At 33.9% G+C, this 15,029-nt stretch overlaps 1 protein-coding gene across 1 annotated transcript; it reads left to right on the top strand.

The window, feature by feature from the left end:
- The first annotated feature begins 11,187 nt into the window (after positions 1 to 11,187).
- Positions 11,188 to 14,273, top strand: LOC132287216 (pentatricopeptide repeat-containing protein At5g50280, chloroplastic). Its single transcript, XM_059789767.1, has 2 exons — positions 11,188 to 12,109; positions 12,831 to 14,273. The coding sequence occupies exons 1-2, from the start codon at positions 11,247 to 11,249 to the stop codon at positions 14,143 to 14,145; spliced, it is 2,178 nt and encodes a 725-aa protein (XP_059645750.1). The 5' UTR covers positions 11,188 to 11,246; the 3' UTR covers positions 14,146 to 14,273.
- Positions 14,274 to 15,029: the final 756 nt, after the last annotated feature.

Here is a 15,029-nt window from a genome sequence, read left to right as displayed (position 1 = left end):
CCCAGCGCTCGAGCTCTAAATAGCGCTCCACCCCTGTCTCAATAGCGCTCAAGCGATGTTCTCCGAAAATCAGTATTTGAGCGCTGTAAACAGTGCTCGAGCATTATGACGGGATAACAGTTCAGGATTACGAATTTTAGGCCAAAAATTCATTATTTTCAGATCCTAAACATGTTTCTAAGTCCCATAAACATTTATTAACTAATCATAAGCAGTTTTATCACATAGAAACCAAGTTTAGCATAGATTAACTCTTAAATTCAGCATGAACACACCATCATACATATATATAAACATGTACTAATAAAACCTTGTTCTAGCTTACTCTAAACATGAATTCAGATTTAATAATTCTTTAATAAAATCCTAAAGCCATACTAGAGACATATAGAACATGAGATCTAAAGGAGAAGTGTAGAATGAAGAACTAGCCTTAAACTTTCAGATCGAAAGCTAAACTCATTCTTCATTGTTCTTCTTTTCTAGTAGCCTTCGGGTTACTGCCGTTCACTCTGCCAATCCGATCTACCCAAGAACGGACATTTTCTTCTTTTTCTCTATTTCTCTCTCTCTCACGCATTTCTCCCTCTCTCTATTTCTTTTCTCTTTCTCTTTCTAAATCTACAATATATGTATATATATTTATAAATATACACTACATACAACCCTAGTCCTAACACACGTCTAACAAAACATAAAATAACTAATTATAATAATAAATACTTATTATAATAAAACATAATATATATATATATATATATACACACAACATTATATATATATATATATACACACACACTAATCCTCATGGGTCAATAGCCAACCCATTTAGGATCCCTTCTAAATAGTCTAAGACCCATCTAGTTGGTCCAAGGACTACCACCCAAATCCACAACCTTTAAAAAAAAATAAATAAAAAAAAAAAAAAAAACCATTTAACTAAAACAATTAAACATTTAAAAGCCATTTAATTAAATAACACATCACACATGAAATCAATTAAAAGAATAGACATAAACAATTAGACACGTCAATAAATTTAAATTACACAAAATAAAACAACGAAAAGTAAATAATCACTTAATTAAATATAAAAGCAAATAATCAAATAGCTAAATAATTAAATAAAAAGGCAATTAAAACACTTAAATATATCTCCAGATATTAGGGGTATTACAATCAGTGCCTTTGGAGCATTGAATACCGGAAGAGGTATGAAGTGGCAAGGAGGTAAGTCTTCCATGATTGAAAGTTTTCAGTTGTATTGCAAGTGCACATATTAGTGCCCATGGTAGGGGAAAGCTTGACCCCAAATCACTAAAATGCATCTTCGTTGGATATGGCGGAGATGAGTTTGGTTATCGACTATGCAATGACCAGAATAAGAAAATCATTAGAAGTAAAGATGTAATTTTCAATGAAAAGGTGATGTACAAGGATAGAGATGCAGCACAGTTAACTAGTCTTGTACGTAGCAAGCTTGAGTTTGTTGAGTTAGATGATGAGCCAGCGAGTATTGTTGTGGAGCAGACACATGAGGGTTCATGGCCAAGAGTCACAGAGCATAATTCACCATGGATTCCAACTCCTACGCCTGCACTCAGAAAGTCTACCTGTCCTTATGTACTAAATTAGCAGTGTATGATTTATATGTTGTTCACAGATGGTGGTGAGCCTGAATGCTATGATGAAGCATATTGGATTAAAAATGCTAGCAAGTGGCAGTTTTGCAATGGGGGATGAGATGAAATCCCTTATCTCCAACAAGACATAGGAACTAGCCAAGTTACCACCTATAGGGAAGAAAGTTGTTCCCAACAAATAGGTGTACAGGGTAAAAACGGAACATCATGGTTCCAAGAAATACAAAGTCTTCAAGCTTGATAGATCTTGCCAAAAATGTAAGCAACAAAGCCCAAATTGAGATAACCAATGAGTTTCTACATAATGAAAAGGTTCTCGAGGGACACAACGTCGTATTGTTCATGTCGTTTTTTGTTATTTTAATCCTAAGTTTTATTTTTTTAATTTCATAACAAGGGTATATTAGTCATTTACTACGACAGACGAACATAATGGACCTATTTGAACCAAATATTAATAGATGGGTGTTTTTAAATTTAAGAGGGGTGTTATATGCACTATATCTATATTATAAGGATGTTTTCCATAATTTATCTAAACTTTGAACTTCTGCTTTCAAATGAAAATATTTTAAAATAAGATTTGATTGGCCAGAGGATCTAAATATCCCCCCATTCATCACTACAGTCAAATACTCGGGAAATTCCATAGATTTTGATTCAAAATGAGATTTACGTACCGACTCTTCATTAGTTCCTCATAATAGCCCTAAATGCCCCTCTCGCCGCCCCCATCCTGCAACTGCTGTCTCTCTCTGTACCTCTGATGTATGACATATTTTAGTATTTTTTTTTTTTATTAAGTTTTCTTTCAGTTGGTGGATTCAAACTACTTAAATGGATTCAAGATGACCCTCGTTCACTAGGAACGCTTTAATCGCTTTCCGCTGCGTCAACCTCTGTCGCCACCACCGGTCTGCTCTGATCAACTTTTACCCATTCACTATTTCTCTGTTTATATTTCGTGTATATATGTAGTGTATAAATTTGTCTATTTTATGTTGTTAGATTTTGCTTTAGCTTATCATGTTTGATGTTTTTTAATTGCTGTCGTGTTATCCATTTCTACACACACACATATATATATGATATATACATATATATCATATATCTGTTTTTGCTTTAGTATTTCTGTTTTTTGCTATTGAGTTTTTCTTTAACTTGTTAGCCTGTACAGCAAATCTTAATTCAGATTTTAGAGCTTTTCTTTTGATTTATCCGATGATCAAGTTTGAGTTTTTCGATTGCTCTACGTATCATATGATATTTAGAATTGTTCGATTCACTCGCTTTTAAGTTTTATAATTTCTAATTACACTTTAATTATCTCTTAGATGTGATTTTGCTATTTTTGGTGCATATAAGGCTGTTATAGTCAGAAAAGTTTTCTGCTTTAACAAGATACTATGCCTATTACAAGACTTTGATTTTCATAACTAATATCGATAATATATCAGTATTCTAAAAAGTGGTAACGAGAAGGATTCACAACAAAAATCTAGGGTGTTGCTTTTTAGGCGATCACTTATCGGTGACTTAACTATGTAAGGGCTTAATCTTTGATTGCGTAATGTAGTTTCATTAATCTTGTTGGCTTATTACTTTATTTGATTTCTTTTTATAAAGCAACAAATACTACTTCTAGGAATCTTTTTGAAGGAAAATTATTGGTTGAACAAGATTTACCACAAAATTTTAAAAACTAATGAAGCTTCTATACAAATACTCCCCTTTGGCACTCGTGGACACCTGCCTAAATGCATTCATAATTTGTTAGTATATCTATTCTATACTTTTTAGATACTGTGCATCAAAGTATAATAAGAATATATCATGTTTAGTCTAGTTCAAGTTTTTCTGTTTAATATAACCTTCAGCTTATTCGTTGTTATTTTTTAAAAGAAAATGTTAGTATAATATGTATATCATACATAGAACTATTATTGTTTATTTTATACATAAATACATATATATTTTGCAGTGTATGTATTTGCATCAATGCAAAGTACACATATATTGCCATGTTCCTTCTTGTAGATTGTATCTGTATCCTATTTTTTTAAAAATAAAAAATATAATAATAAAAATAAAAATTATCTCACTGTCTTTGTAGCTTCTTGTGTTTAATTTTGTCTTCGTGATCAAGCTTCATCCTTGGATGCTATGAATGAGATGTTGCATATTGACGGAGTACTACAAATTCCTTACATATATTTGAAATAAAAATGGATAATTAGCTATCAATTAAATCGTTACCCAAAATCTTAAGACCTAGTTTCTGCTTGCCTGTGTTTTTACCTAAGGTGAATTTGTAGAACTGAAAGCATTCAAATCATTCTTATGCATTCAGATCAGACATCACCATGCCGTAGATCACATGACATAGAGAGGACGGATGAGGATATGATGCACCCGACACTTGTACCCGAGTCCTAGTAACACAGCTTATACATTTGGATTGGTTTGGTTTAGGAAGTCGTTTTTATTTTTCAACTAACCCTTAGGATTTGTTTGGTTTTTGATTACTCGAAGCAAAACCAAATCGGATCATTTGCACCCTAGTTTTGGTTGATGCCCCATCTCTTAGATGTGTTACAACAAGCAGGGGCCTTCTATCTGTAGTTGGCTACAATAAATTGATTGGGTGATTTTGTAACTAACTTTTTTTTTTTTTTTTTTTTCTTTCTTTTGTTCCTTGTAAAAATTGTGTTACAAGGGTGACCATAATTTAGAGGACTGGATCAGTCAGTTGCCAGATGAAATTCTTGTTCACATACTTTCTTATTTGACCTTCAAGGAAGCAACAGCTACTAGTGTCCTATCAAGTCGATGGACGTATCTGTGGACACATCACGCACGTCTTGACGTTGATGCCAAAGAAAGGATATGTGAAATAATTAAGAAAAAAAATGTGGAAGTTCTCAAGACAGAGAGGCTGAGATTTGTCAAATGGGTGAATCGGGCTGTGCAACTGTATAGGGGCTCAAGTATTGAAGAGTTCAGGATTTGTTTTGATTTGGATGACAGTTCGAAATGTGATGTGAATAAGTGGCTCAAGTTTGCATTCGCAAAGAGACTTCAGAGGCTGGAGTTGGACCTGTCAGGTACTATAGGCAGTCACCCAAAGAATTACACTATTTCATATCAACTGCTAGATCAGAGTAAAGGAACTTCCAAAAAACTATTGGACCAGAGTAAAGGCACTTCACTGAAGATCCCGTCTTCAAAACTCCGTGGCACGCACCCTTGTATATTTGTTGGGTTTAATTCCCTCAAATCAATGTTTTTGAAACACGTAAATGTGAGTGGAGAAGTTCTTGAGTTTTTCTTGGCTAGCTGTCCAGTTCTCGAACAGATGCTTGTTCATTTTTCCAAGGATCTGGTTAATTTAAAAGTTTTTGGCCCATCATTATTGTGTTGAAGCGCCTGGAGATATGCTACTGTTGCAATATAAAATCCATTGAAATCCGCAATGTAAATGTAGTTTCTTTAGTGTTCAAGGGACGAGAGATCAGCTTCTTTCTTGAGAATGTCCCTATGCTTGTTGAGTTATATATTGATGGGCGGATTTCTAGATCCTTGACTGATGCTTTTGCACTGTTTGCTTGCTGCCTTTCTCAGTCGGAGACACTTACGCTCGACACCTATTATTCTCAGGTTTGCATGTAGATTTTTTTGTTTGTTTACCTTATAACTCTTGTTCATCTAACTCAGTTGCATTACTCTTGGTGTGACTGCTGAATTTTCAGGAAATCACAGAGTTTGAGGTGTCTTCTAAGTTAATTCATCTCAAAAAGTTGGTGTTGAATGACTCTATACTTCTTGATGATAAATGTCTCCTTTAATTCACTCCACTGATTAAGGCGGCTCCTTACTTGAAGAAACTGGTGTTGCAGGTGATCTTCTTCGTAGCTTACAAATTTAGAAAGTTGGGATTGTTTTCATTGCGTGCTTAATTATACCACTTGAATATGCCATCTTTTACGACTGAAATATCCACCTTTATTCAGTTATTTAATATATTCTACGCATTGTGTGTTGAGTTTATGTATATTGCTTATAGATCACTTTTCACTCTAGGATTTTTACTTTTTGTTATAAAATAAATTTTGAATACCACTTTCGATTTTGTGATATATAATATACCATATTATATAATATTATTAAATGTTCTATATGCTAACACATAAATTTATTTGAGTGTGAATTTTGTTTCCATTTGTTCTCAATTTAAAAATATTATTCTATAAGGCTGTGTCATGTACGTAAATCTGGTTTTTATTAAACTGTGTTAAAGTGTCTAAGCTTGTTGAAACTGCCACATATGCTGTTTGGGTCGGTCTGATTGTTCTATTATTGAACATGATATGTTTTATTACTGCAACTTGAGTGGTTTGGTTTCAGCTAATGTCAGAATTTGCCATAGTAAAACCACATTTTAGACATAGCAATGCTCATCACTACCCATTCCTTTTGAAATGAAGAGGCCTAATTTCCACAATTATATTTCGTATGCTTCATCTATAAAATCAAAACCCTCACACCCATAGACAACATATATACACTACAAATATATATGTTTATATACATAAATGTAGAGAGGGGTAGGTCTAGAATGTTTTAGTGAGTCATTGTTTCTAAATTTTCTATATTGGGTTTCAATCTATGTTACTTGGATTCAGGTATTTTCTAATTGCCAATTTTAGGATATGATTTCATGCACACGTTTTGAGGGTGTAGAGATGCTTGTGTGTAATAATTTAAATATCACTTCACTATATGTATACTGAATGTGCTTGGCATAGGGTTTTATTTTATTTTATTATTTGTTTATTTATTTTTTGGAATAAAATGAAAGTCATAGTTGCAGCTTTCAGTGTTTAGTGAGGCTCTTTAATTCTTTTTACCAAATGACAGGAATTCTCGATATCTAGGCAAAAAATTTAATGGTTAAATAGCAGTAGAGTAATCTAAAAAGTTAATAAATCACAACAGCTGTTGTTGACCTCAGGAAAATGCAAAAGTTCTCCGCATTTATTATTGTCGAAATTTAGGGGAAATTGGTGTTATCTTCCCAATATTTTTTTACTAGTGTGCTTTGAAAACTAACTTCTACATGATGGATAGGGCGTGAAAGTCAATCAATTGAAAAAAAAATGGATCAAGATTATAATTTGTGTTATATCTACTTTTGTGTGGGGACTTGATTGGTATAGCAGAATTATTATTATTATTATTATTATTTATTTATTTATTTTTAATTCATATTCTTTTTTATTGTGGAGGTGGATGGGTTACTTCATTGTGCTTGTCATGAGAGAATGTTAGAGTTGCTGCGAAGTTGTGTTCTCGGCAATCTTTACATTTTTACTCACTGGAGATAGAGAGAAAAAAAAACCTGGAAATTTTTCATGTTTTATATTGTTAGTCAATCTTGTGCAAACCTAGTTCATTATTTTCCTTCTTGCAGATTGACTGGGCATATCATAGGATTGGAAGAAGGAAAATAAAGAGGAAAATAAAATGCGTCCGTCCATCAATACGTCGAGGAGGTGGAGTTCCTTGGGTATTTTGGTCGAACAAGTGATCTTGAATTCGTCATGCATTTACTAGAGAATGCAGTTGCCCTCAAGAAAATTATTATTGATCCACGCGATACATTATATCTTCATATCCCAGCTTCCCCTTCCGGTGTCAAGAGAGAAGAAGCTGCAAGAAGTCGGGCCAAGGAGCAGCTTGAAGGAATAGTACCTCAAGGAATTGAGTTGGTGATCGTTTAATTTATTAGTAGCAGCATGGCATTCCTAGGTGGTTTCATTTTGTGGTTTGAGATAAATTATGTTTTTTTGTTTTATTTTCAGTGTGTTCATAATGAAGGTGGTGGTGTTTGGTAATGTAATGGATGTTACAATCCTCGTGTTCCCCAAAATTGCCAATGGAGGCTTTTAGGCCAAGCGAGAATTGATGCAGGAAGGATCCACACCTGAACCATCAATCCAGCAATCTTGGTGTTAAGAATGTGCCACACAAACACAACTAAAACTCCCCACCTGCAATAGCAAAATACGCGCCAACTAGAAATTGTATATCACAGCATAAGGAGCTTGAATTTTGCATATGGATTGCTGTAACGGGTAGGCACCCATCCATCTATACCCATTCACTTTTTCATCCGGATTCGATATGGGACAAGTACCCTTTATAATATTCTTCCCCACTTGAACTCGCAATGTCTTCGTTGCGGTTAGACCACCCTGCTTATCCAGGTGGCTCACTTGGACGCCTTCCGGGCCGGGTCGCTTGCCGTGGCACCGGATCAAGAACTAGGTCTAGTTTTGATATCATTTATCCAAAATTTAAGTTATTAAGTAGTACTGCATAATCACACATTTATATACATTTATTATTCTATCCGGATTCGACATGAGACAAGTACCCTTGTAACAATTATCTATGTCGAATGCCTTGTAGAATGGTAAGAAGCTTAGTGGAGATACCACAAATCCTATGGCTGTGCCAATGGCCACCAGGAGCATCATGCGAGGGGATGTGAGGTTTAGATGACCTGTTTTTAAGTCTTGCATAACATCCCTAACACCACGCCATCTTACTCAAACTTGCCAACTTCGTAAGTCCCCTTGAGGGCATTGGGTCATTATCCAGCTATAAATCATCATTTGAGGGTCATTATTGTCTGAGACTTACTTTACTACCTATTTGTATAGAGAAGACATGTCAACTCTTTAGAATTTTATATCTCCCACTTGCTAGTAAAAAAATATGTTTCTCTATTTTTACTAAAGATACCATGTTATTCTAAATTTAAACATTTAAGATGTTGAAATATAATAATACTTTTTTACCTATCAAATGATAGGGTCAATAGTTCAAGTTAATTTTCATTTTATAATTTTAATTAAATTTTGTCTTTGAATTTATTATTTTCATTTCATAATTAAGTAGTAATGGAAAGATTTCACACTCAAAACATTTAACTAGTCGCACGTAAGGCAGCATCTTTTGAGTGTAATGAAAGTAAATATTTTTCATGAGTTTAGTCATCTATTATCTCAAAAAAATTCATTATATTTGCATGTCATATAAGTGTAATGTGAATATTGAATTTGGATTATATGTGTATATATATGGATATACACATATCTTTTATATGCAGTTGTGGTTTACCATTCAATTTTTTTGAATTTAATCAACATTATCTCAAAAATTTTACTATATTTGCATTTTATACCTAAGCACAAGAACAGACCTGTGATAGGTTCAGTGGGACAATTCTGAAATTTGTTCTTTTTGCTATTTTATGCACTATTTTTGCTTTTTCTAATTATGTATTTGAATTTTTTAAAATTTGTCCCCACTAAAATTAGAGAAAAACTTTACTATTCCCTCTCATAAAACATTCTCTTGTTAAAGGTCGTACCTTCTAAACATGTTTTTTTGGTTCTTTTTTTAGGCAATAAATTAGTTATGTCCCCTTGAGGGCATTGGGTCGTTATCCAGCTATAAATCATCATTTGAGGGTCATTATTGTCTGAGACTTACTTTACTACCTATTTGTATAGAGAAGACATGTCAACTTTTTAAAATTTTATATCTCCCACTTACTAGTAAAAAAATATTTTTCTCTATTTTTACTAAAGATACCATGTTATTCTAAATTTAAACATTAAAGATGTTGAAATATAATAATACTTTTTTACCTATCAAATGATAAGGTCAATAGTTCAAGTTAATTTTCATTTTATAATTTTAATTAAATTTTGTCTTTGAATTTATTATTTTCATTTCATAATTAACTAGTAATGGAAAGATCTCACACTCAAACATTTAACTAGTCGCATGTGACAGGCTAGCAGCATCTTTTGAGTGCAATGAAAGTAAATATTTTTTCACGAGTTTAGTCATCTATTATCTCAAAAAATTTCATTATATTTGCATGTTATATAAGTGTAATGTGAATATTGAATTTGGATTATATATATATATTTATACATATCTTTTATATGCAGTTGTGGTTTACCATTCAATTTTTTTGAATTTAATCATCATTATCTCAAAATTTTTACCATATTTGCATTTTATACCTAAGCACAAGAACAGACCTGTGATAGGTTCAATGGGACAATTCTGAAATTTGTTCTTTTTGCTATTTTACCCACTATTTTTGCTCTTTCTAATTATATATTTGAATTTTTTAAAATTTATCCCCACTTAAATTAGAGAAAAACTTTACTATTCCCCCTCATAAAACATTCTCTTGTTAAAGGCCGTCCCTTCTAGCACGTTTTTTTGGGTCTTTTTTTAAGCAATAAATTAGTTATGTGACCAACTTTGTTCCTATATGAGAACTTGAATCATAGGTCTACTGTGAGTATTTGTAGCCATCCATTATGCCACGTCAGCGTTGCAACCGTTGTAATCAATAATTTTTCCTATTAGATTGCAATAAAGTACCACAAGGCTATAGTTGATGGTACAAATATCAATAATTTTTCCTATTAGATTGCAATAAAGTACCACAAGGCTATAGTTGATGGTACAAATATAGAATACCATTTTTAACTTGCAATTATTTACAAATTTTGTCCATCAAATTCTACTTTGTATTATTTATCAAAAGACAAAAACCTACTTTGTATTAAAATCTTCAATTCCCTTCTCTCCAACCAAATAAAAGAAATTGTTACATTACCCATCATTTCTACTATATTAACCATTTTATTTATTTATACTATCTTGTTGCATTACCCATCATTTCTACTATACTAACCATTTTATTTATTTATACTATCTATTTAACAAAACAAAAGGTGAGAGATATTTCCCTATAAAAATTTCATCCATCCTCTCACTTCCATCTATTTTTTCATCCCCTACCTATTAAATGGAGCATTAAACATGTTATTATTATTATTATTATTATTATTTATGACTATATCATGATATTTCAAAATTAAATAAATAACTAAAATTTTCCCGGGCACATTAAATACTATATAGAAGGAAGTGCTTTTAATCCCACTTCCAGAATCTAACCTAAGAACGAGTCACAATCCTACAATTCTCAAAAATAAGCAATTCACAAGCAATTCACTTCAAAGTTCTTATCAGCTTCACAATTCAAGAATGTCCTCAACTCCGTAAAACACACAAAAATAATTAGGAATTGTTACCCAGTAATCAATTTGTCCAGAGTTAATAAACCCCCAAAAACAAACCATAGACATATTAATCCTTTAAAATGAAAAAAGTTTTATCCAAATATTCCAAGAAAAAGGTGACATATATTGCTAGCTTAGATCAACAAAAGATTGTAAGTTTTGATGTTTAGGTTAAAAAAAAGGTAAACTTGTGAGTAATTTTAGAGAACTAGATGATGCATTTGATGGGACAAAAATGGACATACAAAACACTAGAGGGAAAATTTTGTTTTTTGCTTTTCTTTCTGGTATTGGAGTTCAATACGTCACCGTTTTGTCGTTAAAATAAGTCCATTTTGTTTGATGATTTTGCAAAACCGAACTGCGTGTGAAGATGGATAAAAAAAATCTCTGCGTGTGAAGAACTCAAATCAACACAGAGAGCATGGAACTCGGGTACCAGTGTCTTTCTTCATCTTCATCATCTTCTTTGCCCATAATTTACAGTCATTATTCTTATACCTATCCTAGTTGTTCAATGCCTCAACTCTTTGGAATCAAACGCCCTAAATCCCCAAGACCTCTCATAGTCTCTGCAACTCTTCCTCCTAATTCTTCCTCTTCTCTCTCCTCAACCACCCCCATTTTCCTTCCTTTTCTCCAACCAGAACCAGTAGAAGAAGACCCAGAACTACAACCAGAGGAGAACTTGGATTTGATAAAAGACCCAATTCTCAGATTCTTCAAATCCCGCTCTTCCACTCAACACCCGGACCCTGGCTTCGAAGGAAAACTCTCCCTCCAAAAGAATCGCCGCACTTCTTGGCGTCTATCTCCCGACATGGACGACACTGATTCTATAGAAAAAACTGGTTTTAACACTGAAATTGAACCCAAAAGCAAAAAAGAGCAATTGGGTTTCGAGAATTCTGATTCGAGCCCGGTGGTTCACGGTGTTGTCGGAGAAATTCTGGGAATTGCGAGGAACTTACCGGATAATTCGATGATGGGGGAGCTTTTGGGTCCTTATGAAGGGAGGGTTGGAGAGAGAGAGTGTGTGGAGCTTTTGGGGTTGATGGGTCAGGAGGGTCTTACAATGGGTTGTTTGTATTTCTTTGAATGGATGGGTTTGCAGGAGGACAAGGGGCTTGTGACACCGAGGGCGTGTTCGGTTTTGTTACCAATCTTGGGGAGAGCTGGAATGGGCGATAAGTTAATGCTTTTGTTCAGGAATTTGCCAAGTGAAAAGCAATTCAGGGATGTTCATGTTTACAATGCTGCAATCTCGGGTCTGTTGTGCTGTGGGAGGTATGAATGTTATAGCATTGAACTACATTTTAGTTTTAAAACAATTGTGGACAAAAAGCATATGATAATTCTATGCTTTGAATTTCTTTTTTATGCTTATTTTCCATGCTTCTTGCAATTGAGGACTGTAGGTTAGTTTCTTCATTATCAAGTGGGATTAACTTGTGTTATCCTACCAATGTGGGTTGCTGGGAGGGTGTACAGAACTAATATTTTGTATTGGTTGCACAAGCTTGTGGGTGCTATCAGTCTCAAAGCTGTTTTGCCATGCTTAGCAGCTGCAGCATTTTACCATTGCACAAGACAATGGTCCCTGAATCATTTTGATTGTCATAATTATATGGAACCAGATAAATTCTGGGATGCATGAATTTTCTGTGTTTGAGAAATTTTCCGGAATTCATTTGCATTTCATGCTGTTTGATACTTTAATGTGAGTATATGTGAAAATTAGTTAATGTAGATGGGGACAAAAAGGACATCGTATCATTGTTTTACTTCCTTGAAAGGCATTTTTTTTTTCCCTCTCTTTATCACACATAGTATTCCCCTTTAAGTATTTCTTGTTTGAACCTCAGCCCTTGAGTTATCAGTTGGTTGTAGTACTTCCCGTTAAATTGTTATTATATGTTTATTATGCCAGCAATATGAACCATTGTGTGTGCGCGCGTGTGCATGAGAGAGACCTTAATGTTAACACATAGTTACGTGTTTCTATCAGGTATGATGATGCCTGGAAAGTTTACGAGACAATGGAAACAAATAATGTTCAACCGGATCATGTGACATGTTCTATTATGATTACAATCATGAGGAAAAAGGGCAACAGTGCCAAAGATGCATGGGATTTCTTTGAGAGAATGAATAGGAAAGGTGTCAAATGGAGTTTGGAAGTCTTTGGTGCTCTAATAAAAGCATTTTGTGATGAAGGGCTTAAGAAGGAAGCCCTTATAATCCAATTAGAAATGGAAAAGAAAGGGATCCCTTCAAATGCTATTGTGTATAACACTTTAATGGATGCCTACAATAAATCCAACCAAGTTGAAGAAGCCGAAGGTCTCTTTGCCGAGATGAAGGCGAAGGGAATTTCGCCTACTTCTGCTACTTATAACATTTTAATGGATGCATACAGCAGGAGAATGCAACCTGATATTGTTGAGAAACTGCTGTTGGAGATGGAAAATGTGGGCTTGGAGCCAAATGTCAAATCATATACATGTCTGATCAGTGCATATGGGAGGCAGAAAAAGATGAGTGATATGGCTGCAGATGCATTCTTGAGGATGAAGAAAGTTGGTATAAAACCATCTTCACATTCATATACAGCTCTTATCCATGCATATTCGGTCAGTGGCTGGCATGAGAAAGCTTACTTGGCATTTGAAAACATGCAAAAGGAAGCCTTGAAACCCTCCATAGAAACTTATACTGCTCTACTTGACGCTTTTAGGCGTGCCGGTGACACCCAAACACTAATGAAAATATGGAAATTGATGATCAATGATAAAATTGGAGGGAACCAGGTGACATTTAACATTCTTCTTGATGGATTTGCTAAACAAGGTCACTACACTGAAGCAAGAGATGTAATCTGTGAATTTGGGAAAATGGGCTTGCACCCGACAGTAATGACATATAATATGCTGATGAATGCATATGCACGGGGAGGTCAACACTCTAAGTTGCCACAACTGCTGAAAGAGATGGCAGTTCTCAACTTAAAACCTGATTCTGTAACTTATTCAACTATGATATACGCCTATGTTCGTGTTCGTGATTTCAAAAGGGCATTCTTTTATCATAAGCAGATGGTAAAAAGTGGGCAATTGCCAGATCCCAAATCTTATCATAAGCTCAGGGTAATTTTGGATGTGAAAGCTGCAATAAAGAACAGGAAGGACAAGAGTGCTTTACTTGGTATAGTTAATAGCAATATGGGTATGTTGAAAGTGAAGAAGAAAGGGAAGAAAGACGAGTTCTGGAAGAATAAGAAGAAGCAATCAAGAACCCGAAACAGTGCTCGAGTTGGACACTGATGATGCTATTCTTTGACTTCCGCATGAAAGTTGTGATTTTATTAGATTGATTTGTTCCTATATTTGTTCAACTTCTGTGGATGATCTTTTTTTTTTCAAATTTTCATCATATGATTTGTCCTTGGGAAGTTCTGGGTTTTGCTCAAGATGGTTCTCATATTAAGACGGTTTCAGGCTTTCAGCTACAATAGTAAAAGCATAACCAATTAACCATACTGAAGTTCCAGTGATGGAAGACCTAGACAACAGATTTTCATGCTTTATGCCTTGCAATGAAATTGGCTGCGGTGGTGGAACTGTTTGTAGTGATGATGCTATCAGGTAATGATTTATGTCCACTCATTGATACTAAAAAAATCTTTTTGTTTCCTGATCCCCCGGTATAAAATTCTTCATTATTAAAGTATGTAGAGGTGATACTTATCCTGTTTCCATGTTTTTTTTTTTTTTTTTTTTTTTTAATATAAATTTTAGTTTTACAACTTCCTCGTTCATTTCATTTTTTTTTATTTTATCAATATGAAGCCTGGAGATGCAAATGTGCTGAAATGGTCTTTTTATTTATTTATTAATTCTTATCCTATAGGCTAGAACTAATTGTTTAAGTGTGAAAATTAAGTTTGCATTTATCACTAAATATTGTTGACCAATCTTTAATACGGATTCATTACTGGTTCCAAAATATAATCTGGTTGAATCTTGCATCTAAGTTCCAGAAATATAGAACGAGGAAAAGGATGATCAACAAAAGGTAAGGAAGAAATGAAGCTTTTTAGCATTTTCATTTAGGAAAAAGATAAGACAAGAAAAGGCAACCATTCAATACTCGTTTGGACTGGTAACCTTTTACTTTTCTCACATCAAGAAGGAAGGGGGAAATATAA

The sequence above is a fragment of the Cornus florida genome, unplaced genomic scaffold (genome assembly GCF_030987335.1).
Source record: "Cornus florida cultivar Cherokee Brave unplaced genomic scaffold, ASM3098733v1 CherokeeBrave_3.0.0_Hap2_Chr11, whole genome shotgun sequence".
Lineage (NCBI taxonomy): Eukaryota > Viridiplantae > Streptophyta > Magnoliopsida > Cornales > Cornaceae > Cornus > Cornus florida.
This window is presented reverse-complemented; position numbering and strand designations above follow the sequence as displayed.

Coding starts and splice junctions, on each gene's coding strand:
- LOC132287216 (XM_059789767.1), top strand. CDS start 11,247: ATGGAACTCGGGTACCAGTGTCTTTCTTCATCTTCATCATCTTCTTTG. Junction 12,110..12,830: donor GGTCTGTTGTGCTGTGGGAG/GTATGAATGTTA, acceptor TGTTTCTATCAG/GTATGATGATGCCTGGAAAG.